Source organism: Haliaeetus albicilla, chromosome Z (genome assembly GCF_947461875.1).
Source record: "Haliaeetus albicilla chromosome Z, bHalAlb1.1, whole genome shotgun sequence".
NCBI classification, from domain to species: domain Eukaryota; kingdom Metazoa; phylum Chordata; class Aves; order Accipitriformes; family Accipitridae; genus Haliaeetus; species Haliaeetus albicilla.
The window spans coordinates 41,913,491-41,938,086 of NC_091516.1; the positions used below are offsets into that span (position 1 = coordinate 41,913,491).

General features: G+C 41.6%; 1 protein-coding gene across 2 annotated transcripts in view; it reads left to right on the forward strand.

Annotated features, from left to right (window-relative positions):
- The window catches only part of NRG1 (neuregulin 1), a 473,863-nt gene that overhangs the window by 164,488 nt on the left and 284,779 nt on the right, over positions 1-24,596 (forward strand). The window contains exon 2 of one of the 2 annotated variants that reach the window (XM_069777407.1): positions 7,099-7,173. The exons of the other annotated variant lie outside the window; for it this stretch is intronic. Within the exon in view, the coding sequence (XP_069633508.1) occupies positions 7,099-7,173 (75 nt within the window). The remainder of the gene's footprint in view (positions 1-7,098; positions 7,174-24,596) is intronic. 2 annotated transcript variants of the gene reach the window in all.

Genomic DNA, 24,596 nt, shown 5'->3' on the forward strand with positions numbered 1-24,596 from the left:
AGCATGCAAAAACCAGCTCTGCTTTGGAGAGTTTTCACAGAGAAAACCAGGACATTTCTCTGACTTAATGTATTGGTTTCTGTCTGCAGGTGCCTTGAAGCTGTTAGACGCTAGAGCCAATCATTCTTGATTTTTTTATTGTCAATCAGTTCCTGTATTGATAATGCTGGATACTGTCAATATTACTCACAGCAGTTTTGGTTATAGCTGTTCTCCCTGCTGCTCCTGAAGTTGTACAGGAGAGCTCTGTGATGATGTAGAAGTATTGATGTAGAGTCAGGGAATTATTTATTACATACACAAACTATGTTAAAAGATTATTAGGGTTGCAAAATGGAGTACTCCAGTTTTAGGAAATACAAGAATTGTGCCTGTCTGTGTGGTCTTTGGTTGATAGCCTTAAGTGTGCGCTGAGCCACTCTGCTTTACTGCCTTTCAAGTAGAGGTTTTTCAGATATTAAAGAAGCATCTGCACAGTGGGTGCTACAGTGGGTAAACTGCTTCCTTATCAGAAGAAATTCCCGCTCTATAATTAGAACTACCATTAGGCTATGAAGGCTTTTGTTGATAAGGAGACACTGAAAGGGAAGCATAGAGCTCCACAGGGCTGGATAGGAGTTCTCAGTGCCCTGCTGCAAGGTCCCTCTGCTAAGTCCTTTCACAATCATCTGGATTGTTCCTTTCACTAAAGCAGTTTGCAAGCATTATCATCCACTCTGACCTCTCTTTATAATCCCTTGTCCAGATGATGGTCCTAGCACTTAACAGTTCATCCTGCATAAAGCCACTGAGATATGAACTGGATATATGCTGACAGGAGGTGTTGTAGGAAGTCCACACAGCTTAGCTGGACCAGCAGGAAAACTTGTAGTACTTGGAATAAGACCTTTTAACGGACAGTGCAAATTTTAGAAATTCTTTCTGATAATACTTTGAGTTTTTAATGAGTTTTTCACCTTAAAATTTACTTCAAAACAAATTTCCAGTTTTGGTATTTTCTGTATCAAAAGTGGTGCTGTTAAAAGCAGTGTATTTTTACTATTTTTTAAAAAGCCTGATTTACTGATAATGACTCCAGAAACACCTAAATTACTTAAGAGTTTTTGAAAACACTACACCAAGAGGGGCACTTAGACCAGTTAGCCTTTCAGAAATCTTTCATATGCTGTGGTGTTACGAGGTACAGCAGCGCAGAATCTGTTTTTCCTTTCTACAGCTGTGGTTAGCTCCTCAGGTGAGATTTGCAAAAGTCCGTCAACATCAAGTTGTCATCAAGACTGGTGCTTCTCTTGCAGCGTTAATGGGACGGACAGGTAGTGTGTGCCACCACGATCAACAGGGAGGGACAAAGGCTTACTGGGAAGAGGGGTGCAATCCATAATAGTACAGAGCTGGCATGTTATGTGCTGCAATTTCATTTACTGCAGAACAAAACCATCTCAGGCCCTTAACTCTTGGAGCTGGTTGTGTCTGGATGAAGCAGGTATAGATTGCTTTATTTATATACTGTCTCTCTTGATCTATTTGTGAAAACAGGCAACCTGTAGCAGTACTAAAATATTCCCTGAAACAATGTACTAACCTTTTAAAACTCATCCCGCAGACAAACATTAAGTCGTTATGCAATTTTCTCTTCCCCACTGTGAACATCTGCATACACTGGAATTTTATTATTTATATATGGCTTGTTACTAACAATTTCAGGTTAAAAAGTTGAAATTCCATTTTGTCAGGGACTGCATTAAATAAGAAAAAGAAGGCAGTCTTTTGTGAACTCCCTCTCTGGTATCTTGATAAAACTTGCAGTGGGGCCTCCATATCTGGGGCTTCTAGGTGCTACTGGATGATGAATGATAATTTCAAAGAAAGTGGGACGAGGTTGTGCAAATGGATAACATCTGCCAAGAGAAGATGTGTTTGTCCTCTGAGTGAAAGTGGCAGCTCAGACAGTGGAAAAGAGGGCATTAAATCAGTGCTTGTGTTGCAAGAGGAAAATGGCTGTTTTTCAGTTGAGGTTAAAACCTGAAGCGAGCTGGAAAATAAGAATCCTGTTTCCTGGGAAATACTGAGACTTTTTCTTCCTTGAGGAGGAACAGCTCTTTCAAGATTTGAGAGATTTGTCCCACAGCTGAAGGGAAGTCAGTGATTAGGATTCCTGCTGCTCAGCATTGGGCAGACCATGGGCTGAAATCTTGGTTTGCTGTATCCTAAGTAAAAAGCAAGCTGCAGAAGGAAAACCTTCTGCAGCTCTTGTGAGCAACAGAATACACTCCACACCAAGATACTGTTGTCTGTAATTAGGACAGCAAGCTAAAATGTCAAAAGTACACATTAAAGTTCTTGGGTTTTGTCAGGTAAATCAGGATCTTTCTTTTAAGTCTCAGTGCAGCCATTCTGTTTGACTACAGAGGTGTTTGCTATTTTAGGCTGTCCCTAGATCTCTCTGTCTGACTCTGGCCAGGTAATTTATATGTTGAATCAGTATTCCCCAGACCTCTTTTAAAACTGTGAGGTCTACAAGAAATCGATGTGGATGCCTATGAAGGGACAGATCAGGTTTTCTAAAATGAATGACAGCAACTTGGGTGAGAATGAAGGAAGTAATGTAGAATTTGCTAGGAAACAAAGCTGTCTGATTTTTACAAATCTTGGGTAAACCAGGGACTGTTTATATGTTGAGATAGTGATACTCTTTTTCTGAAATGTCAGGGCTGTGCTTTAGAATTTGAAAGCATATTCTGGCCTTCAGAGAAATATCAGATATTAAAACCCCCCCACAACCAATGAACATTAGAAGGGCTGTCATCCCTGTTGCCTACCACTATTTCAAAGAAAGACCTGGGTTTGCAGCACCAGCCCTTGTGGCTGGAGATGGTTTGAAATGTTAATGCTGAAGGCTCCTTGCTGGTGAGGCTGTAGTGCTGTGAGGGGCTATTTTCCCCCAGCCCCCAGTGAAACTTCTGTCCACTATGGGCCTTGAGTGTTGGGCATCACTGTCTCTTCCCAGTCACAGGTGCATCACTCCATTGGGAATGCTGGGACAATTGTTGTGAATCATTGGCTTTCATCTGATGTGCAGAAAAAAATCAATTTTAAGAAGAAATCAGCTGGTGGTGTTTCTTCCTGTGGGAGCTTTGCTTCTGCTCTGGAGGGAACTCCTTGCTGCTTGCAACAGGTTATTTCCATGGCTGCTCCTTCATGGCCATGGTGCAAAGTTGGGAGCCTGAGGGTGAAAGCGCTGAATTCTGGATCATTGTCAAAGAGGGCTAAAGAAGCTTGCATATGCTGGATGTACATTTCCAAGGTATCCAGCAATTTGCTAACTTTCAGAGGCCAGATTTATACTCATCTAACACTGTGTAAACTGTGCTTCCATCATTTAAAAATTGAAGAATTATGTAGGTAAACTCCTGCTTCTTTGTTTCTTGAGCAGAAGGCTATTCCCTGAAAGAGATTCTAGGGCTACAATATCTGTATATGTCCTTTTTCTTGGCATTTATATCTGCCAACACAGCATCGTTTTTTCTGTTCTGATTCCCCTATGATTCTGTCTTGTGTTTTCCACATACTGTTCACTCCAGCTATCTCTGGTTGAATTATAAAGGACACAATGTCAAACCAGGCAGAGAATGTAATGGATGACCAAATTTCTTTTTTTTTTTTTTTCTTTTTTTTTTTTTTTGGAGGCAGAGTTAAGTATCTCCTGAAGGCACCACAGAGCCTGTCAGTGATTATTCTGTCAAATGTGTGGGGTGTAAATACTTAAATTTAGAATTACTAAATGCCTGTGTCACAAATCATAAAGTAATGCAGGTTGGAAGGACCTCTGGAGGTTGATTCTTCTTCCCCCTCCTCCACACTAGTTCAGCTATATCAGATTGCTCCACATCATGATCAGCTATGTTTTGAATAGCTCCAAGAATGGAGAACCCATGATGTCCCTGAGAACTCACTGTAATGGGGACCTTCCTCTCTGGGGAAAAAAATTGTTCCTGAGATCTCACAAGAGTGCCCTGTGTTGTATCTTGTGCCTGCTGCATCTCACCCTTTCTCTGTGCATCTCTGGGAAGAGTCTGTCTCCATCTTTGCTCTCCCCACCCATGAGGCTGCTGAAGGCAACAGTAAGGTCCCTTTTAACCTTCTCTTCTTAACCCTGCCTTTAAAATCATTACTTATCGTAAAGAAAGATAAGTTTCAGGGCTTTAGTATTTTGGTTTTTGAGCAGGAAAGGATCAAGTTCTCAGGCTTGAAACCATAAAGGCTACTGTTCTTTTTTGTCTGAACTTTTCATTTGAGCCATGGTTCCCTGATTTTCATTTATTCCAATGAGCTGAAACAGTAAAGAACACAAGTGTTAAAAGAAAGGAAAGAAAATAGTGAAAATTGCCAAAACTATAAATGCAATTTTAATTGACAGTATTTTTGTAGGCACTTAAAAATACTTTAGTATGTAATATTGCTTCAGTTCTTCTGAAATAGTTTGCAGTTTCCCCCAAAGAAAGAAAAACAGATTCACAAACTCAAAAGAGCAGTGTTGACATTTGACTGGAAATAGGCATTTTCCAGTAGCACTGGAAAGATACAGTATGTGTTTATACCCCTCCCCCCCTTTTGTTTTCTTATTTGTTGTTTTGAAGGTGCAATCCTTCAAGAGACTCACAGAAAGGTAGACTGGAAAAACGTGTTAATTCAGCACATGGGCGCAGAGGCTTCTACAAGCGTTGCATTTGGGAAGTTTCAGTTTTGACACGTAAAGAAATGTTTCAAGACATAAAGACATAATAAAAGCAGTACTGACTTATTGAAAAATGCTGGACAGTTAAAACACCTTAGTAAGGAAACAAAGGCAAGGCAGGCAAAGGAGAGGGGAAAAAAGCTGTGATGGATGAGTACTAAACCAATATGCAATTAGAGAAAATAAAGCTATTGTGCAAACAAAAGTGAGGAACAGCATGAATAGAGGCTGAAGATAAAAGGGATTTGGAATAGAGACCAAGTTCTGAGAAAATTTTCATAAAATACATGAATGCCTCAGAACTGGTTTCTTTGATAAACAGGAAGAAAGTGAAAGCCTAGGTAGGTAACATGATGCTTTTTAGTAGATTTGCAACGGCTGTTTTGGAAAAGCAAGGAAAATAGCACTGAATAAAGAGTAGTTCTGAATATAATGTGATCTTTAACAAAACAATAGGCCAATGTGTCACTGACCTCACTTCCCTCACAGCAAGAGAATCTGTGTGCTGTTGTTACATGTGAAACAGCAAGAGTACAAGAGCTCATGACCAAATTACCTTTTCTGCTGATTCTCTTAGGCAATTTTGAAGAGTCTGAAAGTGTTTGGGCTATTGCTGATTTTTAATGAAACATTGTTGCAAGCAGATGTAAGTACAAATAAACATACAAAAGCCCCTAAGAGACTGGAGTCTTCAAAGTAACTCAACAGTAGTATACTAAAACTTTGTACTCTGTCAGGGTTTGGAGGGATGGCCCTATATCTTGCTTCAGCTGATTCTGCTGCAAGGTAGAGACTATAAAAGTGAAATTCCTCCTCAGCCTTTGCACTTACAAGACACAAATTATTTCAATGGTATTCTGTATTCTTATGAATGGGTGAAAGCATCTGTCAGCAATAACTTAGCATTAACTGCTCTTCAGCTAGTATAATGAGCATTTCTACATGGTGTAATACTCATATGTTAATTCCAGCACTTTGTCAAATGAAGAATTAATTCTGGATGTCCTTTCTGAAAAATTCTGTAACTAATGTGAATGCTATTTTATCATCCACCTTCATTATTGAGTAGTATGTATGGCCCAGTCAAATTCTATGAGAACAAGTCAGGAAGGGAGATCATTTAAAGAGAAATAAGAGCTCAGTGAAGACAATGCTTATCTATAGAATGGTATTTAGTCTCACTGTTGCCTCAGTAGTCAGGCTGAGACTTTGCACTGAAGGACAGATGCCAAGCTCCTTTCCTTTCCTCCTTACTGGTAAAATCTCCTGCTGTTTACATGGCCATGTACCTATGGTGCTCATGGATTCATTGTTTGCTCTGTAGCAACAACACAGAAATTATTTTTAGTAAAAGCTCCATGAACCTTTCAGATTCCTTGGATTGCTCACAGTATAGCACATACTTGAGGGTCCTCCATCAACACTGCAGGTAAAGGGAGGTCACACGAGCTAACTGATACCCAGACCTTGTGCAAATGAGAAGGCAGTAAGACCAAAAAGAGGAGAACTAGATTGGAAATGTAGTGAGCATGAACTTGAATGTCAAAATACGTGAACTCAAGTGCTTTCAGGCTGTGAGGCTGTCAGTCCACCTCTGATGCCTCATTTACAGAGCAGCATGTCTGGAACGAAGAACATCAGAGCAGTCTGATGCCTGTACCTTTGCACCTTCTGCAGCAAGGACTATTCACTCCACAGCAAATTCACAAGTGCAGTTTGCTAAGGAGACACATGTCGGGTTAATAACATGGCTTTTGCTGACCTGAGTCAAACATACCCTTAATGCCAAATTGGATTTGGATTGTACTTTTCTGAGCGAAAAGTTATTCGCAATGAGATATGCTGCCAAGCTATTTTTGTGCTGCATGCAATGTCTGCCAATGAACAGGACAGCAGGGCTGACATGCTTATGTTTAACATTCAGGTCCTATCATATGTGTCTGTCCTTAAAGAAGTGCTGAAAGATTAACTCAGGCTTGACAGCCTGGTTTGCAAGGATCTTATCTGCCACTGAAGTCCTGCACATACCTGTTGCAATGGCATCACCAGTTCTGCAGCTTTCGTGCTGTCCACCCTCCTTAATGACCCCAGTACAAGGCATTTCCAGTGGGTTGACACTCAGATAAAGCAAACAAGACTCCTTGGCAGGACTTGAGGCAACCAGCTTCCCCAGATTTCTGCTGGGAGATGTGTTTGTGTGCAAGTGTGTGTGTGTTGGAGGTGGGAGGAATAGTGAAGAAGTTCTGTTAAAAAATAGTGAATGGTCTCTGCAGATCTGTTCAGTGAGTTTATCTAAATATTCCCTTTTCTTTCCTTTCTTTTCCCCTTCCCTTCCTCCCTTCTCTTCTCCTGTTTACTATCAGGAAGGGCCACCTCTGAAGGGTCAATTCAGTACAGCCTGGCGCCAACACAGACGGACATCCACAGCAATTCTAACAGTGAGTCAATTTGTAGTTGGGGGAGTCCTTGAAATAGTATTATTTTATGTGCACATGGAAGGTGCAAGAACTCTGCAGAGGGTTTCCAGAAGAGAGAGAGGGTAGGTTTGTCACCCCTAGCTCCCTCTGGTTGGAGCAGCCTGCAAGGTTTTGATGCCTCACTAAAAACATTAGGTAAAGGTAGCTTTTCCTGGAAGATACAAGGATCTGGATGTGTGAGGGCCAGTGCCAGGCCATTTTACCAGCAGAATAGGCTTTTAGAGCTAGATGCTGTTCAGAGAAAACTGGCCACCAAGAAAGCATAAGACAGTTCAGCTGACTAGAGAAGAAGAGGCTAGCAGCCATGCACAGACAAGGCTCTTCACTGAATTGTTACTTTCCCAGCTGGAGATGAGAGCTGTGAGTCTTGGATTTGTGTAGGAGCACTGATCCATCTTAGGATAGGTGAAGAGACCTTGCTTTCAGTTTTGAGGTAATTTAGCTGCTATCACTTAGATTCTCTGGTGCTTCCTGGAGCAGCTAGAGGGGGAAGATGAGCCCTTGCATGGTATAATACGCTCTTTCTCTCTCATTATGCATGCACACAATGTTATCCAACACTAGTGATCCCAGTCCTTGGTGGCCACTTCTCCTGATGTGTGTGTTGCGGGGAGAGAATCTACTGAGTTGTAGGAGGGGAAAGAAAAATTCATTACACAGAGCAAATTAAAAATTACACCTGCTCCTCACTGTTCCTAAAAGGTACTCCTGTCCTATATTTTCCTCTTGGTGACTTTCCGGGGACCAACAATCTTTGGTCCAGCATCACAGAGAAGGTAGCTGGGGAAGGAGATAGTGACTTAAAGAAGAAGTGGACAACTGGATGAGCTGGAGAGGATAAGAAGAGGTGATGGCAAATGGAGAGGACACCAGAAGGGAAAAGAGATGGCAGTGAAAAGATCCAGAGAAAGCAGTTCTGGGAGTCTGGAACAGCAGTCTGAGGACTGAAAATGTCACAGTGAGCTGTTTTTTAGCTAAACTATCTGGCCTGAGATCTGGAAAAAGCATCCATTCATCCCTCCACTTCAAGGACAGTAGGACAAATGACACCCTCTGGCAGGGACTGAGTGACAACCCTGTCTGTCACTGGTTCAAGACTGACCACCAGAGCTATATAATTTGTAACATCTCATTCATGGAAATGTAGTATAAAGCAGTTGTGAAATACTGCACAGTGATGGGATCATTTTGAACTATGCATCATCCTCAGCATAGTTCTAACATTTTCCATGTGTCTACTAAACACTCCATCTTTGGTATATATATATGAAGATACGGCTTATTATTAATATATTTGAATATATTTGGTAAAATCTTGCTCACAAACTAAATGTAACTGTAATAATGTTATCTTAAATGATGCTGTAATCTGATTTTATGCTGCGTGAACAGTGAACAATGGAAAATTTACAGCACAGACCAATGTCTCACTGATCTGTGGCTCTTAAGCAAAGAATTGGTTGTTTCTTCTTACCATATTTCTTTGCCTCAAATGCTTGAATGAGTCATACTGTATTTGTTCCCCTTTTAGTCTTCTGATGGTTTGTTTAAGTCTTATTGTTTATGCAGTCTGATGGTCACTTCCGTAAACTATTTCTTGAAAGTGTTGATATCCTGGGCAGTGCATCAAACCAGATGTTTATGAAGCTGTATCTATCCTATGAGCAGTTCCGTGTGTAAGTAAACATGTGGGCATGGGCCTTGAGATCAACAGGAAGACTCACTGTGAAATTGCAACAGGCAGTTGAGGGACCTGGGCCTGTATTTGTGCCAGGTGGAATTAAAAAGATTATAATATCTCCCAAAGACAGGAGGTTGAGCACCAGGGGAATTCAGGCTGATGCTTAGCTCACCATAGGATGCCTTTAGCAGTCAATGAGTGGATCTGAACTACAACACAGGGATTACATTCTTTCAGGTCCTAGATGAAAAAAACAGCAACAGAAAGAAGCAACAGCCTCAGACAGTCCCATGGTTTGGGAGAGGATGAGCTGCAAAGCACTTTTGGGGGACTTAAAGTTTATGTGAAATACAATACACTATTATATCTTCCTTTTAGCTCACCTAGTCATCAGTTCTGTACCTGTCTAGAGCAGCACTCTATTTTTGGCTTTTTTCTTTTCTTCCTCAAGTTGTTAGAGCACTTAATCAAACTTCAAGATGGATTGTGATTAGATCTCAAGCCGCATTTTGAACTGTGATTGATTTCGTTAACATCTGCTGTGCTTCCTCTCTAGGCAGAACAGTTTGGGGCTATACTATATGAGTTTTCAGGGGAGATTTCAGGCAAGAAAAGCAACAGCATAGTAATACCAAGCAGGTGAGCTATTGGGTGGGCAAGGCTATTCACAATGCTTACAATGCTTGGCCAATTAATTATTATTTTTTCCCCCCATTCATTTGTATGTAGCTTCTCCCACTCTCCGGGTCGGAAACTAGACCTACATGGATTAGTGTTGAAATTATTGTAGCCATGCAAACCTTGGAGATTCCCAACAGCATCTCAAAATGTTTTTAGGACTTTATTATTATTTTTAAGGATGGTCTCCTTCGAATGACAAAGCCTTGTACAAACAGGAAGAGATAGTTTATCTAGGTGGACAGACTAAAGGGCAAGAAAAAGGAAGGCATCTAAGCCCTGTAAAAATGTAGAAATCTCCATCTGAGAGTGGGGCAGCACTGGAATAGAGGCTGAAAGAAGGTGTACAATCCCCATTCTTGGAGATACCCAAAACTTCACTGAACAAGGCTTGGAGCAAGCTGATTGAACCTGGAAGTCATGCTTTGAACAGGGGTTAGACTCAATGTCCTCCAGAGGGCCCTTCCAAACAACATCATCTTCTAATTCTATTATCTATGGTAAAATCAGTGGCAAAGTCCTGTGTATTGTATTGTACACATAGCCAGATACTTGGTCTAGCACCTAAGCTGCAGAAAATATCTTGCTGCTTTGGAAATAAGCTGTCTCCTCCAAAACCATCAGGTAAATGTTGTCTTCTGGTAGTCTGCAGTGGACAGGAGAAGAATGTAATGGAATTTTTTGCATCAAATTAAAATGAAGACAGCTATATACAGAGTAGCTAGGATTTTAGGAAACAAGGACTGGAAGGTGAGCTGGCAAAGAAATCTTGCTCCCCATAAGACTGAGACTGACTGAACTCTCTCAAGGGCAGAAGGGCAAAACTGTCCTTTCACAGATGTCCTGGGGATCAGAGCTAGAGGCATCTCAGTCTTGACAGCATTGTTCCTGTTGTGTAGCTAAATTGAACGGGTCAGGTCCTGGGGCTGTCAATCCAGCTAAGTTTGCACCAGTGTTTAGAAAGGAAGTAGCTATTCTCCAAGGGCTAAATGCCAGGGACTCTGATGTGACATTGTGATAAAGTCCTGGGCTCTTTCAGTGGGAAGAAAGTATTGTTGCACTACTGTAATGACTTGTGATATCAAATCCATTGCTCTTTTATTGTGTCTCTTCAAACCCTGGGCTCCCATTTGGTTTTGATGGACACCAGATTTTTTCTTCTGAATGTTTTTTTAACCTTTCTTTTTTGTAGTGATGGGAATCTAAACTAAGAGCTCATTATGAATTCCTGCTGTGCATACTGAGCTCCTAAGTATTACCTGAGGCAGGCACTGCAGGAAGAGGTAATAACAGATATTGTCTTATACCAACTGACATAGATGTGAAAAACAGACTGATTTTCTGACACACTAGTCACTGTTCATACCTGAAACAGAAGCAAGAAATTTCAAGCTATCAAGCTGCATTCTGGGTTTCTTGACTGTTGTATTTTGCTTCTTAAAATTCCTATTCAGAATGCACTGAGGCTGCTTGGGTGGCCACTATTCATTTTAGTGGATTTGGGCATAAGTATTGTATCAGCAAAATTAATGATTATAATTGAATTTATAATGCTTTCTGGGTTTGCTTGCTATCTCTGACTTTCCTAGCTTTTTTAATGGCCATTCATTAAAAAGCAAACTAGCTGACTACCTGAGACATGCCAAATTGTTTCTGCAGTCTGCTAGTGACCACTAGTTCTACTGGCAGAGTTCACAGGCAAAATTTAGAAAGCAAATCTATATTACTAACAGCATGGCTGCCACCTGACTTTTTTATTACAAGAGTTAAACCCTTATCCTTTCTGTGATCTGACTTATATACCATGATGACTTGATTTTGTCAGCATCCTAATCATGCCTATCACAATACAAATTGGATGGAAAATCTTCCACAGGACCATCCTGCCCATGATTTTGGAATTAGCAAGAAATAATTGTGCAGTGCCTTCTATGGAAACATTTCATTCCATCACAGCTGTCAATTTTAAATGATTGTTTTTGTTCCAGTTAATGGGAGCTGCTACAGAAATGTCACTTTGGCACAAATTTTGGTGCTGAGATCTTCAAGCAGCAGAAAACCAGCAGCTACCAAGAGAGAGGGTCAATGGCTTTCATTGTGTTGGGCAGCTTCTAAGGGCAGTGGGATGGCTGGACACCACTCATTTGCAGTTACAGGCTCCTAATGCACGTAGGGTTTTATGAAGCTGAACAATTTTGGAGTGAATTTGTGACAGGACAAGGACATAAGGTTGTTGATTTTCCGAGGTGATGACACATGCCAGTGCTGGATTATGGCTCTCAGGTTCTTTACCTACAACATTAAAACAACACAGAAAAAGTCTGCTTTTCCAGATGAGGGAGACAGGCAGATGCGATGGTAGAGATCAGACAAAAGCACATGCCAGTGCTCAGTGGGAGACAAGCAAGTCAGGAGAGTCTCAGCAGTGTCAGACCACTGCAGAGTGAGCCCCAGCAAGAAGTTTTTGTCTATTGCTCAAGATGGGGGTGCAGGTGAGGGGCATTCATGGGGTTCAGAAAGAGCAGACCCTGATCTTTAAATACTTCAAGGTGTTAAAGTTGTGAAAAGTTCAGGGTTATCAGAATTTTTTTTAATGACTGCCTCCAGATGATGGATTTAAAAGACAAAAACATCCAATAATTGCTTTTTCTTCTTTTTTTTTTTTTAATCTTATATCTTGTATTTCACAGATATATTTCATAGATATTCTGGAACCTGTTTACATGGGGACACTCAGGCAATAGGATCTGAATTAAATTCTGAAGTGCATTTATTGCACAGAATTAGACCCTGGTGTGGGCACTCTCACTCAGAATTAAGCTAAACTAAAATAAAGGGTTAAATTCAAGAGCATGGTATGAAAGGCAATGAAGACAGAAAGAGAATTTGCCTTCATCTGCATTTTGTGAAAAGCTCATGCAGATAAAATGCTATAAACCAGGTCCTCAGCCAGTATGAATGAGCATTATCCAGTGATTTCATTCAGGTGTTCAGTAGGGGAGAAATTGGTCCTTAGAAGGTAGTTAACCCATGGAGAGTGTGAATGCGCAGCAATTGGCTGGGATGTAGGAAAAGGGCATAAACTGCAGAGGTTTACAGAAGCACCTGTTGTTTAGATCAAATTAAAGCAGCCTTTGGCTTTTCCTGCTTTGTGCAGAAATCAAATTATTTTATTTTTTTAAGTCAGTACTCTTGCATCTGACTGTTTCTTTTGTGAATAGGACAAACAGGAGGTGATAGAAAACACAAACCGGAGTGATCTAAACATGGAAGAATAGACACTTCTGCCTCAAAAGATAAGAATGCAGAGGCAGTGGTAGAAATTAAAGATGACAGTTTCACAAGATGTAATTAGACTGTGGAATCCACTGCCATGGGAAGATTTTGAAGCCAAGAGTTTAGTTAAATTCAAAGAAGTGTTAGCAACTTACATGAATTACAAGAATGCCCAGATAGGTAATAATTATGATGAAAACTCTGGAAAGGATGTTAGACGCTGTGCTTTGGGTATTATGCTAGTCTATCAGGATGAGATAATCTAGCAGACAGGCAACCTGCAGCAGGCAGAAAACTAGTGAAGAATACCTGGGATTAATCACTATGAGACATAAGACTTAGAAGACCATGGGTCATAACCAGGCTACCACTTGATCTAGCTTCCTTTTTGAGTGGCTCCATCATTATTTTGGCTGAGTTAAGCCTTTCAGGTGTCCAGCTGCTGATGAGTAATGTATTCTGATCATACTGATTCACAGTGAGTCAGGAAACCTGGCTTAATGCAACTGGCAGAAGAATCGTGTTGAGCTAGATGGGTTTGCAGCCTGAATATTGCCATAAGCAGCAGTGCTGAGGAAACAGGCGAGTAGGTTTAACTCTCAGTGTAGCATGAAGTCAGCAATCGAGATGTAGAGTTGGAACTGTTCAGTATTGCCATAACAGCAATGTCCAAGTTCATTAGCAGCGTGGTATGAAAAAGAAAGCTCTGGGAACTAACAGGTAGGTTTGCTTGAAGGATCCTCAGGGTTGCGAATAAAGCATCCATGTCCAGGTCTGCTGGGGCACATTATGCAACAGACTTTCTCCTCAGTGAAGAAATCAGTGGACATCAGGGAACATAACAGGAGAAAATGCTGCTCTCTCTCCTCCCATGACTCACAGGGGAAGCAATGCAAAGGTGTTTATATGAAAAGGAGCAAGATCCAGGAGTCATGGTGCAGGTCATTTCACATGTACTTTTCACACGGCAACACAGACAGTCCCTGTTCATGGACATCTTCATTGTGAACAGCAAAACTGAGAATGAGAGATGAAGTAGTAGTCACTTAGGGGAGTAAGAGGCATGTCTTGCAAACTAAGAGGCACGTCACTGAGTGCCTGTGTAAACACTTAATATACGCTAAGTGTAGAGGAACTGAAAAGAGAGAAGGATGCCTCATGCAAAAGCACCAAAAGTTTGGGCCATGTTTTGCTGCCTGCATTTCTGCCTAAGCCCTTCTGGCCAGCTCTAGGATCTCCCTTTCCATCGCCTTCAACAGTACCTTGAACTGCCGTTAGAGGCACTCAGTTCTCCTCTGGACTCAGTGTGCCCGAGGAATTTAGCTCCTGAAGAGTTCATCCCAGCAGTCAGAATGGAAAAGCTAGCATGCAGTAATTTAGTGTTTGAATTCCTCAGCACTCGATAACTTCCCTTTATCTAGAAGATACAAATGAATTATTGCAATATAGTGAGTTAAGAAGTACATTTCAAATACTTCTTATTTATCTGTTTTGTTAGTTTATGTCAGTATTACAGCTCATCATGTAATAGCCATTCTCATTCCACAGTAATTATGTTCAGATTGAGTACTTTACTGGTTAAACTGCAAAAGTTTAACTAGTTATACATTATTTATGCAATTAATTTAGGAGAACTTGTGTCATGTCCTCTGAGTGATATGCACATCCTATGAGATCCTGACATCATCTGTAGGCATCTGGTGAAATCTCTACAGCAGTGCTTGTCGTGGGAGCACTACAGCAGGATTTTAAAACTGCTCTCAGTATAGCCAACAAAGGTAGTTTGAAACTACTTTTCTTGTTCAGAATGGGCAAGTCACTTACAGTGATGTTTTTCTTTTTTAAAATGCAATGCTTTCACCACAGCATTGTCCTGAACTCTAAAATTAGCTTCTATCCTTTATTTTTTTTGTATAAGACAAACATAATTTCTCTACAGTAGACTTCAGCTCTGAAATAATTAAGCATCGTAATTAGGTCACTTCAGACCAAAGTATCTGCCACAACTCTTAACAGTCTTTTAGAGGAAGAATTCAAAAAAAGGAAGACTTCTGCTCTCACTGTAGTGTTTTCACATGAAGTTTGTATTTATATGAGGAAGAAGAACATTGAAAGGTCAGAAGGAACACTGCTTACAAGCCCTTTCTGTTCTAGCTGCTGCAGCTCTCCTTCTGCTCTTGCACTAGGCAGGTATGGTGCACTTAAAGGTAACTTGGACGTGACAGTTTCCAAACAATCACACAAAGAACAGAGGAGGAAGTATGTTTGGGAGAAGCCAGGAGAACAATGTGGCTGACATGACCAGCCAGCAGCTGATTTCCTGCTTAGATACATTAAATTCTTTACACAAGCTTACTCAGCTGAAATGTGCAACACATCTTTAGTTATCGCACCTGAATCCTTAACTGGGAAAAGCACAAAAAGTCACAAAAATTATGACAAACATGCTAAGAGCACCCAGAAGTTGTCCAAGTAGTAGATGGTCAGGGTGCAGTAGGCAATGTGAGCTCAACAGAAAAGCAAGCAAGCTATTGAATTGAACAGCTCATAAAGTAGCAGGTTGTATTTCGTGAAATAAAACAGGACATGTTGTGAAACTTTTTACAGAGGCATGCATTGTAGCTCAGGAAGGGAAACATCTCTCCCTCCCTTTCTTTTCCCTGGCTCCCTTTATTCATGCACAGCTAAGTGTTGTGGGCTGTGGGCTGCCTGTAGGAGTGGGCCTTCACTTGTATAAAGCCCAATTGTGCTGATAGGGCACTTAGAGTGAACTGCACAGGGATTTTTGTTACTGGTGTAGATAAGATTTCGAAGGATGAAACTGCTTCACAGTTAGGCTGGTCAGACCAGAGTGAGAGTGTCAGTAAGGATCTTTTCCTATGTTATTCTTAATATGCCCCACTTATAACAAGGTTAAAGTATTTTTCTGTAAGAGAACAGCCTTTTACTTCTTGTTTGGCAATCACTACACCAGCCCACATGTATTGATCGCTGTCACAGGGTAACTCCTGCCATCATGCTGACTAAGCCTACAGAAACACAAAGGGAATTGTGTGCATGACACTGGCTGCAGCCATCTTCCCATGCCATCCTGTAGATGTAGCCAAGGTCCTGCTTTCCGCTCAGTGTTGTAAATCAGGACTAAGTCCATAGGGCCTACAAGGGCAAAAATGGGATGCAAGTGACAAAATGATGTCAAGTGGGGCTGACATAAATTCAGGAGGGCGAAACAAACAAACAAAAATGCCACTCACAGTCTCTTATGAAGCTGCTGTAATGTTTTTGGGCTACTTTCATATTTCCAGTGTGCAGAATTAATTTTTTTTTTCTGTGATTTTAAATGAATTATAGCATTTGGGATTTTCTCTCCATTGCTAAAGTGTTTACAAAAAGCTTTTTGCTACTGTTTTCCAAGGCCAATGATAAAACAGGGCTGTTGGCCCAGTCATTAGAATGAGGAACAAGGTTTAGGCTGCACTAGCCCCAGATTAAGTCAGCTAAGATCTCTGCATGCCTCGTCAGCCTTCCCAACTTCTAGTCCTCTCTAGGATGGTCGTGCTATATGGCCAGCCTTGATTGTTTGCAAAGATGGCTTATTGGTCCCTTTTGTCCCTGTTAGTGGCCCCTGCTGCTAACCACATCTGTAGGTCTCCAGGTGATCTAGCAAAGAGAGAAGAGGGAAAGAGGTGGAAAAGCCCTTCAGATAAAGGTCTCAATGTGTTGCTGAAGTAGACTGGGCCTTTCACAAGCACTGATTGTATGTGGGCAGGCCACATATTCAGACGGTGTGACAGCTGTTCTCTCCAACATCTGGTGTTATCACGTTGCACCTGCCCAGTACCTTGAAATTCAACCTTAGCTCTACACTTCTGCATCTTTGTCTCTCCATACCTTCACATTCATCTAAAGCTATCCAGGATCTGGGAGGTCAGTGCTTACCCCAACTCCTAGCCGTGCTTCCCTGACTCCTTTCTTGTGTCATCTCTCCCAATCCTGCAATTGCAAGAACTGACTGAAAAACTAGTCAAAACCCTCCTTTTGCAGGAGTAGTTTTCAGGTGAAGTGGTGGATTCATGGCAGAAGAAAGATACTATTAGCATCTCTGCTCAGGGAAAGGCTGACATTTCAGCTCAACCCTTATTAGACATTAAAGTCCAAACCAGAGGTGTTAGGAAGGCTTGAGTGAGGGGAAAGGCTTCTACAAGTGGTCAGTCTAGCTGTGAAACACAGCACCACAGAAAAATTGTTCATACTGCTGCCCACAGTACTGGTGAAATAGCAAGAGCACTTCAGTTCACCATGGGCATTACTGGAACATGTCAACCTGTAGGAGACACTCAAGCCCCATGCCTTGGAGTTTCACAGGACTGCCTTCTTAACAGGATGACTTTACTTTTCTTCCCATTGCTTCTGCCTGTCGCCAAACAATCCTTACTGATTGGCTTCTGCAGGCAGGTGGGGGCTTCTGCAAGACAGCTGTTTGTAGTAGTGCAAGTAGATTTCTCTTACCGTGGCTATGTGAAGTACTTCTACCTTCCCACCAGTCTCTTGAAAATGTAATGCCTGCCCCTGCAACACATAAGAAAGATAATTACCCAGCAGATCAACCTTCTGCTAGAAGGGAGGTAGGAGGCAGACTACAATCCAGGCTATAGCTACAGGAACAGGCTGCCACAGATAATCGAGTGTATAGCTTTACAGAATATCAAGTACTCAGCTCAAAATGAGTGCACCATATTCTGTCACCCTGTCACAAGCATGAGGCAGCTCCCTCCCTATGGAAATAGCTCTTGTTTAGAGTAAGTGGAGAAGTCAAGTTTGCCAGGTTTCTATCATGTCTTAAGCCTATTGGTATGAGGCAAGGAGTCAAGCCCCAAGATTTTTTCTATCCTCTTTCCAATGAATGCATAATGGTTTCTGTTTTGCTTGCAGAGAAATACCTCACTTCGATTCTTGCTAATCCCATTTGTATTGGGTTTCATTTCCCTCTCTGATACAGAAGGTTACCAGCATGATCACGCCCAGCAGGCATCAGTTTGCATCTGTTCTTAAATTCAGAGCACATAGCTGTGCCCTCAATTTCCATTCTTTGGAAACCTGAAGGTACCATGATTAAAATAGACTGCAAACAGATGCTTGATGTTAAAGAGGTCCTGTTTGCTTGTACTAATTGCAATTTGTGCTGTAAGGATTTTGTCACTGTCTATTGGCTAATCTTTGTAAGGTTTCAATGAATCTGCTGGGCTTGGGGCTTTGGCATAGCCATGATAGACCTGCGGTTTTAATTTTTGGAAGTTTTGGATTCAAAGCTCACTGAGCAGCTCAGAACTGCCCAGCCATGGGAACTGACAGCAAAATACACATTCTGTCACACCTTCCTGCTGCAAATTTGGTAAGTAGGGACATCCCTCTTCAAGAGTGCCTGTGAAGAATGGTAGAGTCAGTTGTGTCCACCCTGCACTGCTTATGCACTGGAAAATTGGTCATTTGGCTCCTGGATGTGGAAAACCTTCCTTAATGCAGAGCTTAGAAAGGATCCTCCAATTTTCTTTCTTTTGTACTAGTTGAACTTCAATGAATGAAGGCCAGAAAAGGCAGGTGGAGGCAAAACAAAGCAATCTTTACAAAGAGGTCAGTTAAAATCTCTTCTGACAGCAGGCAAGAGCAGGTCACAGGATATGAAGGTAAAAGGCAGAGATGACCCTGACTGAATCTGGAGGCATGTGTCTGAAGCAGCTTTTTGATGACATTGTTGATGGTATCAGTTGTTCACATGCCTCCAAGATGAGTTTGGTGCCCCTGACTCTAGATAACAAAAGGAATAGCGTATCTCTTCCCGCAGCACCAAGGCCTGCCCTTATGCCAGTCCTCACTGTGAAGTTCTGGGGACAAACCAAAACAGCCCCCTTGTCTGCTCACTCTTACACCATTGTACATCAGGAGTGACTGCCTCCACAGCAGTCTGAGACTGTTGTGGAGACAACCTGGACTTTAAGTAAAACATAGCTCTCTATTCCTCTAGATAATACCCTCCTGAGTTTCAAGATTCATAAGCAGGTCTGCAGGTGCCCTGCCAACACCCTGACGCTCAGAGAGAGCGCCAGCACTGCAGCACACACCACACCTCCCCTCACTCCTGCTGTGAATGCATATGAGGCTGCAGCAGGCCTGCAGAAGATAACTTCTTGTTTGTTTTCCTGACTGCCCTGTTAAATCTTTGAATCCTCTATCAAGAGTAAAAGCAAGCTGCAGGCAAAGTAGAGGCTGGCCAGGCATGTGTTTATAATAAACACACACATCTGTTTTTTTCAGTATGGTAATTCTAGATGGAGTTGGATTTTCAGTCCACATTTATTATTGCTCTTAGATTTTCTTTTTGTAAAGCCAGTGTTTCTGTGAAAATGAACACAAATGGCAACATGATAGAGGAAAGAGGGGGAAAAGCACTAAGCAGGGTGTTAAAGTCAGCGATATCCGAGGCTTTATTTCAGGCATTCAGATATTACTGAAAATGTGAAGGGTGGGAGGCAGGGAAACTGCAAGGAGCAAGGGCATACGGTGTAATGATTTTAGCTCTTAGGTGTCTTGAGCTTTGTATGTTTGGGTCAGAAGTGAGCGATTTCAGGGCATGTAGGGCTGTGTTCAAACTGTTGTCATTATGTCACTGGGTAGCAGGCTTCCTGCTACCTGGTGAGAGCATTTGACTGCTGTGCTGACACAGTCCATCTCTGTCTTTCTTCATAGGGTGAGCTTGTGATAAATACCCCTGTGCCATGTGTGGTGCATGCCTCTTAATAAGTAACATTGACTACTAAATCATGCCAGGTGTGGTATTCCTTGCCTGTGCTTTCTAGCTGGAAAGTAAAAAGCATCCAACTCCTTTCTTGTAAAAGATAAAGCTGTGAACTTTTTTAAAAGTCATTTTGACTTTGAAGAAGGGTCATTTAAGAGACCTTTAGTTTCTATAAGAACTTTAATAATTCAATATTATTTATTTAGCTGAATAACTTCGCTGAATTTTGTTAATTACAGCCACTAGCACAGTATTCACAGTTGGCCTAGATAATCATTGTAGGTCCCTTCCAACTGAAATAGTCTAGTCTAGTCTAGTCTATTATTATCTATGAATGTGTTATACTACAGATAGCTATACCTTTGAATGTATCAGTGTAACCCCCTTTCTAGAAGTCTAAATTGAAATGGGAACAATCTGGTATTTTGGAAGTGTTTGCAAAAACTGAGAACTATGTGCTACAAATAATCATATAGGAGGTGAAAAAGCTTTTTTTTAAAAAAAACCTCTGGTCTTTTTTAAATTTAAGATTATTATTTCTCAGCATCTTCACAGGCCCTTGTCCTGGTTTCAGCTGGGATAGAGTTAACTGTCTTCCTAGTAGTGCTATGTTTTGAGTTCAGTATGCGAAGAATGTTGATAACACTGATGTTTTCAGTTGTTGCTCAGTAGTGTTTAGACTATAGTCAAGGATTTTTCAGCTTCTCATGCCCAGCCAGGGCACAAGAAGTTGGCACAGGACACAGCCAGGGCAGCTGGCCCAAACTGGCCAAAGGTGTATTCAATACCATGGGATGTCCCATCTAGTGTAGGAACTGGGAAGTGGGGGCGGGGAATCGCAGCTCAGGGACTGGTGGGATGTCGGTCAGTGGGTGGTGAGCAATTGCCCTGCGCATCATTTGTACATTCCAATCCTTTTATTACTACTGTTGTCATTTTATTAGTGTCATCATTATCATTATTAGTTTCTTCTTTTCTGTTCTATTAAACTGTTCTTATCTCAACCCATGAGTTTTACTTCTTTTTCCCGATTTTCTCCCCCATCCCACTGGATGGGGGGGAGTGAGTGAGAGGCTGCGTGGTGCTTAGTTGCTGGCTGGGGTTAAACCATGGCAGCCCTATAAATTACCATGTTCCTTTTGATCAGAAGGAAGTTAGGGGGTGAGTTTCACAGTCAAAAGGACAGGGGGACTCTCAAAAGGACAGGAGGACTCTCAGCATAAAGCAATTGCTTTCAGACCAGTAAATCCTGTCCTGAAGTGGTATTTTCCATGGTTGTTTTCAGAAATCTTTGCACAACCTTATGCATAGAAAGTGGTTTAGAAACAAAGAACTTGCATGAAATTCTTTCTTATCCTCCTCCAACCGCTGCTCTGAGGCCCCGAGTGAGTAAATCTTTTAAACACACCCTGGGAGCTTAACTGAAATCAGTCTGGAATGACCAATGCCAATGAAGTACCATTGCTTCAAAATGAAAGTCAAGGAGATCCATTCCTCAACTAAGCAAATTCAGTCATCAGCTCCAGCAATAGGAGCCAGAGTATGTTACAGATTGGCTCATCAGGGAATTAGGTTGATAGTGATCAAGATTAAACAGGCTCAGCAAGGCTGAAAACTAAAACGGTTCTCTGTAGCATGCAAAGAGAGGAATATAGTTGGGACTGAGAGTTGCTGTAACACAGCTGACGAAGACAGCACTCCTGCAGGAATTGTGTTCCCCAACTCTCTCTGGAGAGGCTTGTCAGTAGTTAGAGAGCATGATGAGCTTCTGAAAGAAGTGATGCTGGCACCAAACTGTGCTGTGCTCTCTAATCCTCTCACTTCCTCCGTGATGTTGAAGGTCATCTCATGGAAAGCCCATTTTCTTTCAGAAAGAGAATTTGGGTGCTGGGGGGGGGTGGGGGGGTGTGGTGGTGGTGTGAAAAAAATCCTGTAGTTTGTGGAATTTGGGTTTTTTTCTGTCTAATATTTTATTTCCTGCTATTCTGGTCTGAAAGTCCGAGGGAGAATTTTGTTGGGAATTTTTCAGGTTCCCTCCCAGTGATCAGGGAGCAAATCTTTTTACTGAAGAAAACCAGGAAGGGCCTTATTGTTTTCCTTGCTTTGCCATGGATAGAGACATTTTGTCACAGTCTCAAAACCCTTCACAAAAAAACAGAGAAATTAGACGCTTGAGTTATTTTCAGGGTAATTCTAAAAAGCCTTTCTCCCCCAGTGTTTTAGTTTTCTGTACTCAAGGGTCAGAGTTAGAAAGGTGGTGAGGATTCTATTTATTCTTGTAACCAGTTCCTCTCAGGGCCGTTGATCCCACACACAAGTTTGCTGTCACATTCCTACCTTGCAACATAAATTTGAAATAAGAAGGAAACTCCATTGAGAGTTTGTGCCATGGTATATTCCAAGTTATAAAGATTTGCTGTCCAGCTCCACAGTTGCAGAATTAAGAGCACCGCTGAAAATGTTGGCCTGTGAGGTGGTCTGCTAGCAGTTACAGGAAATCCCAGATGCACAGCAGTGCATAAGGTGCCCAGTTTTGTGGGGCCAAGTGGGTATTTGCCTCTGGTCTGGCAGGATGCAACAGCCTCAACTACAGTTTCATCCGGCAACTGCTGAATCAAACCTGTAAGTCTGTCTAATTTGCTTTGCCAAAGATCAGTGAGAGAAGTTTTTCACCTTCCAGTCTGTTCCACTTCATGAGGGAGTTTTCACTGTGACTTCCTTAGACCTGCTGTGCAATTTAAAACTCGCCATTGCCCTCTTTTTTTTTCTCAGACCACCACAGATTCCCATCCCCTGATTAGTCTGGGGTTTTTTAGCCTTTTTTACTACACCTGAATTGTCTGATTTTCATTTTGCTGTGTAAGCCCTTTGGTTTTGCCTAAGGCAACATGCTGCAGGAATGAGAGAGTGGCTAAGCCAGGTCAGTAGTGACAGCCAGCAAAAGCCTGCACGTTGCTACCATCAGGTATCCAGCAAAGTCTCCCAAACCTTCGACTGAACATTAACACCGTTCCCCTTCATGACAGAGGAAACTCACCCAAGACCAGCACCTCAGAAACTGCACCCTAGCTGCCTTCATCAGCAGCATTTTGGTATAGATGTCATACCACTTTGAGGCAATTTCCAGTCATTGATAAGAACCAGCTGACTGCCCTTTGCTTCCCCAGAGGAAAAGCTCATGCCTATAAATAGCTTATATTAGTAGATTTGTTTGACTATAACTAAACCCTTAATTTTATCATTTATGGGGGTGATAAGCTCCTGGACTAGCAGGTAGGACTGTAAATTGATAGCATCATGGATGAAAGACAAAGGAGATTTTTCACAGTAAGCCCTGGGGAGAGGCAGCAATCACCTTTTGCTACTGGTGCAGGACTAACCAGCGCAATCATTGGGAGGGGCTGCTTTCCCTCTGCAGACCCTCTCTAGTTTGCAGTATTCCCACTGCTTTACCCTGAGTTAGGCTGGTCTCCACCTGCCTAACACAGGAATTAGTGCAGCTCTGTCTTTGTTTTCCACTTCTCTAAATGAAGCAGAAAATTGGAATACAATACTGGCTACACACTCATCAGTGCCTATTTAGAAATACCCCTGGAATGATCTTTTGGTGCCATAAGCGTTTGCATTCAGACTTGCAATTTAGGACTCAACAGGTCAACCCACAGGAAAAAAGCTGAAATGTGTAAACAACTAAAAATAAACTACTAAGCTGTCCACCATGCTTATCTCTTGCAGGGCATACTTATGCATTAAATTAGGTGTTGAACAGTGGGACTTGGGGAGGAGACGTGGCTGCCAGGCACTCTCCTGGTATCAGGGGAGAGATATTTCAAAACTCTACACAGTGTTTTATTTTGTGCATTAATTGTATTGGAAGCTGCTTGACTGTGCTTTTGAAAGGCTCAGCTCTATTTGCTAAAGCCCTCGCCTCTGCAAATTTCTGTGCATATCACATACTGAATGGCTGAGTGGAGGGATCCACCTACAGAGACACAGATTACAGAAACGTGACTTTATACTTAATTCTCTAAAAATAGGCTTGGGAGCCTAATTTTGTATCCAGGTTTGAACATTTTGTTCAGATTTTGGCAGAAACAAAGGAAGTAATTTGCTAAACTTTGGACAACGAAAATCTCTCCCCTCTCCTCATTTCTGGGAAAAGGGGAAGGGAAATGGTTTGAGTATTAATTAAGTTTAAGGAGCTTCCCCTCACAGTTGTTTCCATTTGAATTCATTAGCATGTTGTTGTTTCCACAGCTTGCTGTTCTAACCAGTTGTCCACCTTGCTTTCTGCCTTCCTCCACGTGCTTCTGTCAGTTATCTGCTGGCTAAAGGGGAGTTCAAAGATGTTGTGGGACCTTTTGCTGCAGCAAATTCTCTTCACTCTCTTGAAGATCTCATGTCCTTTTGATTGATTAACCAGAGTTTAGGTGAGGGCCATTGTTCCATGGATTTATCCTGTTACTAACTTCCATTATTAGTTTGCAGATTGTATGGGAAAGTGAGTTATTACCACTGTAGGGATGCTGTGTCATCACAGGTTGTTGTTAGTCTGAAAAGCTGCTCGCAATGTGGTGGAAGTGCTACAAGATATCATAAACCACAGTCTATAAAATCTTTATTAGGTAAACCATAATTTATCATTTTAATCCATCTTCTGTCACACAAAGACAGACATCCAATAATCTGTATTTTTTGTAGTTCTCTTCTCTCAGGCATCCTAAATGTTTCTACTGCAACTGTTAAGAACAAATGCTTATAATTTACCTTGTAATCCGTGCAGAAAGCAAGGGAAATTAAAAAGACAGCGTCTTCAAAAGACTGTTTCTCATTTCAAAGGATCATTTTCTCTGGCCTACAGAGCATCTCATTGCAATTATTTGACATTATGTATTATGGCATGGTCATGAAAAAAGACCAAAGAACCTTTTAATGATTCTATTACTAATTAAAGGG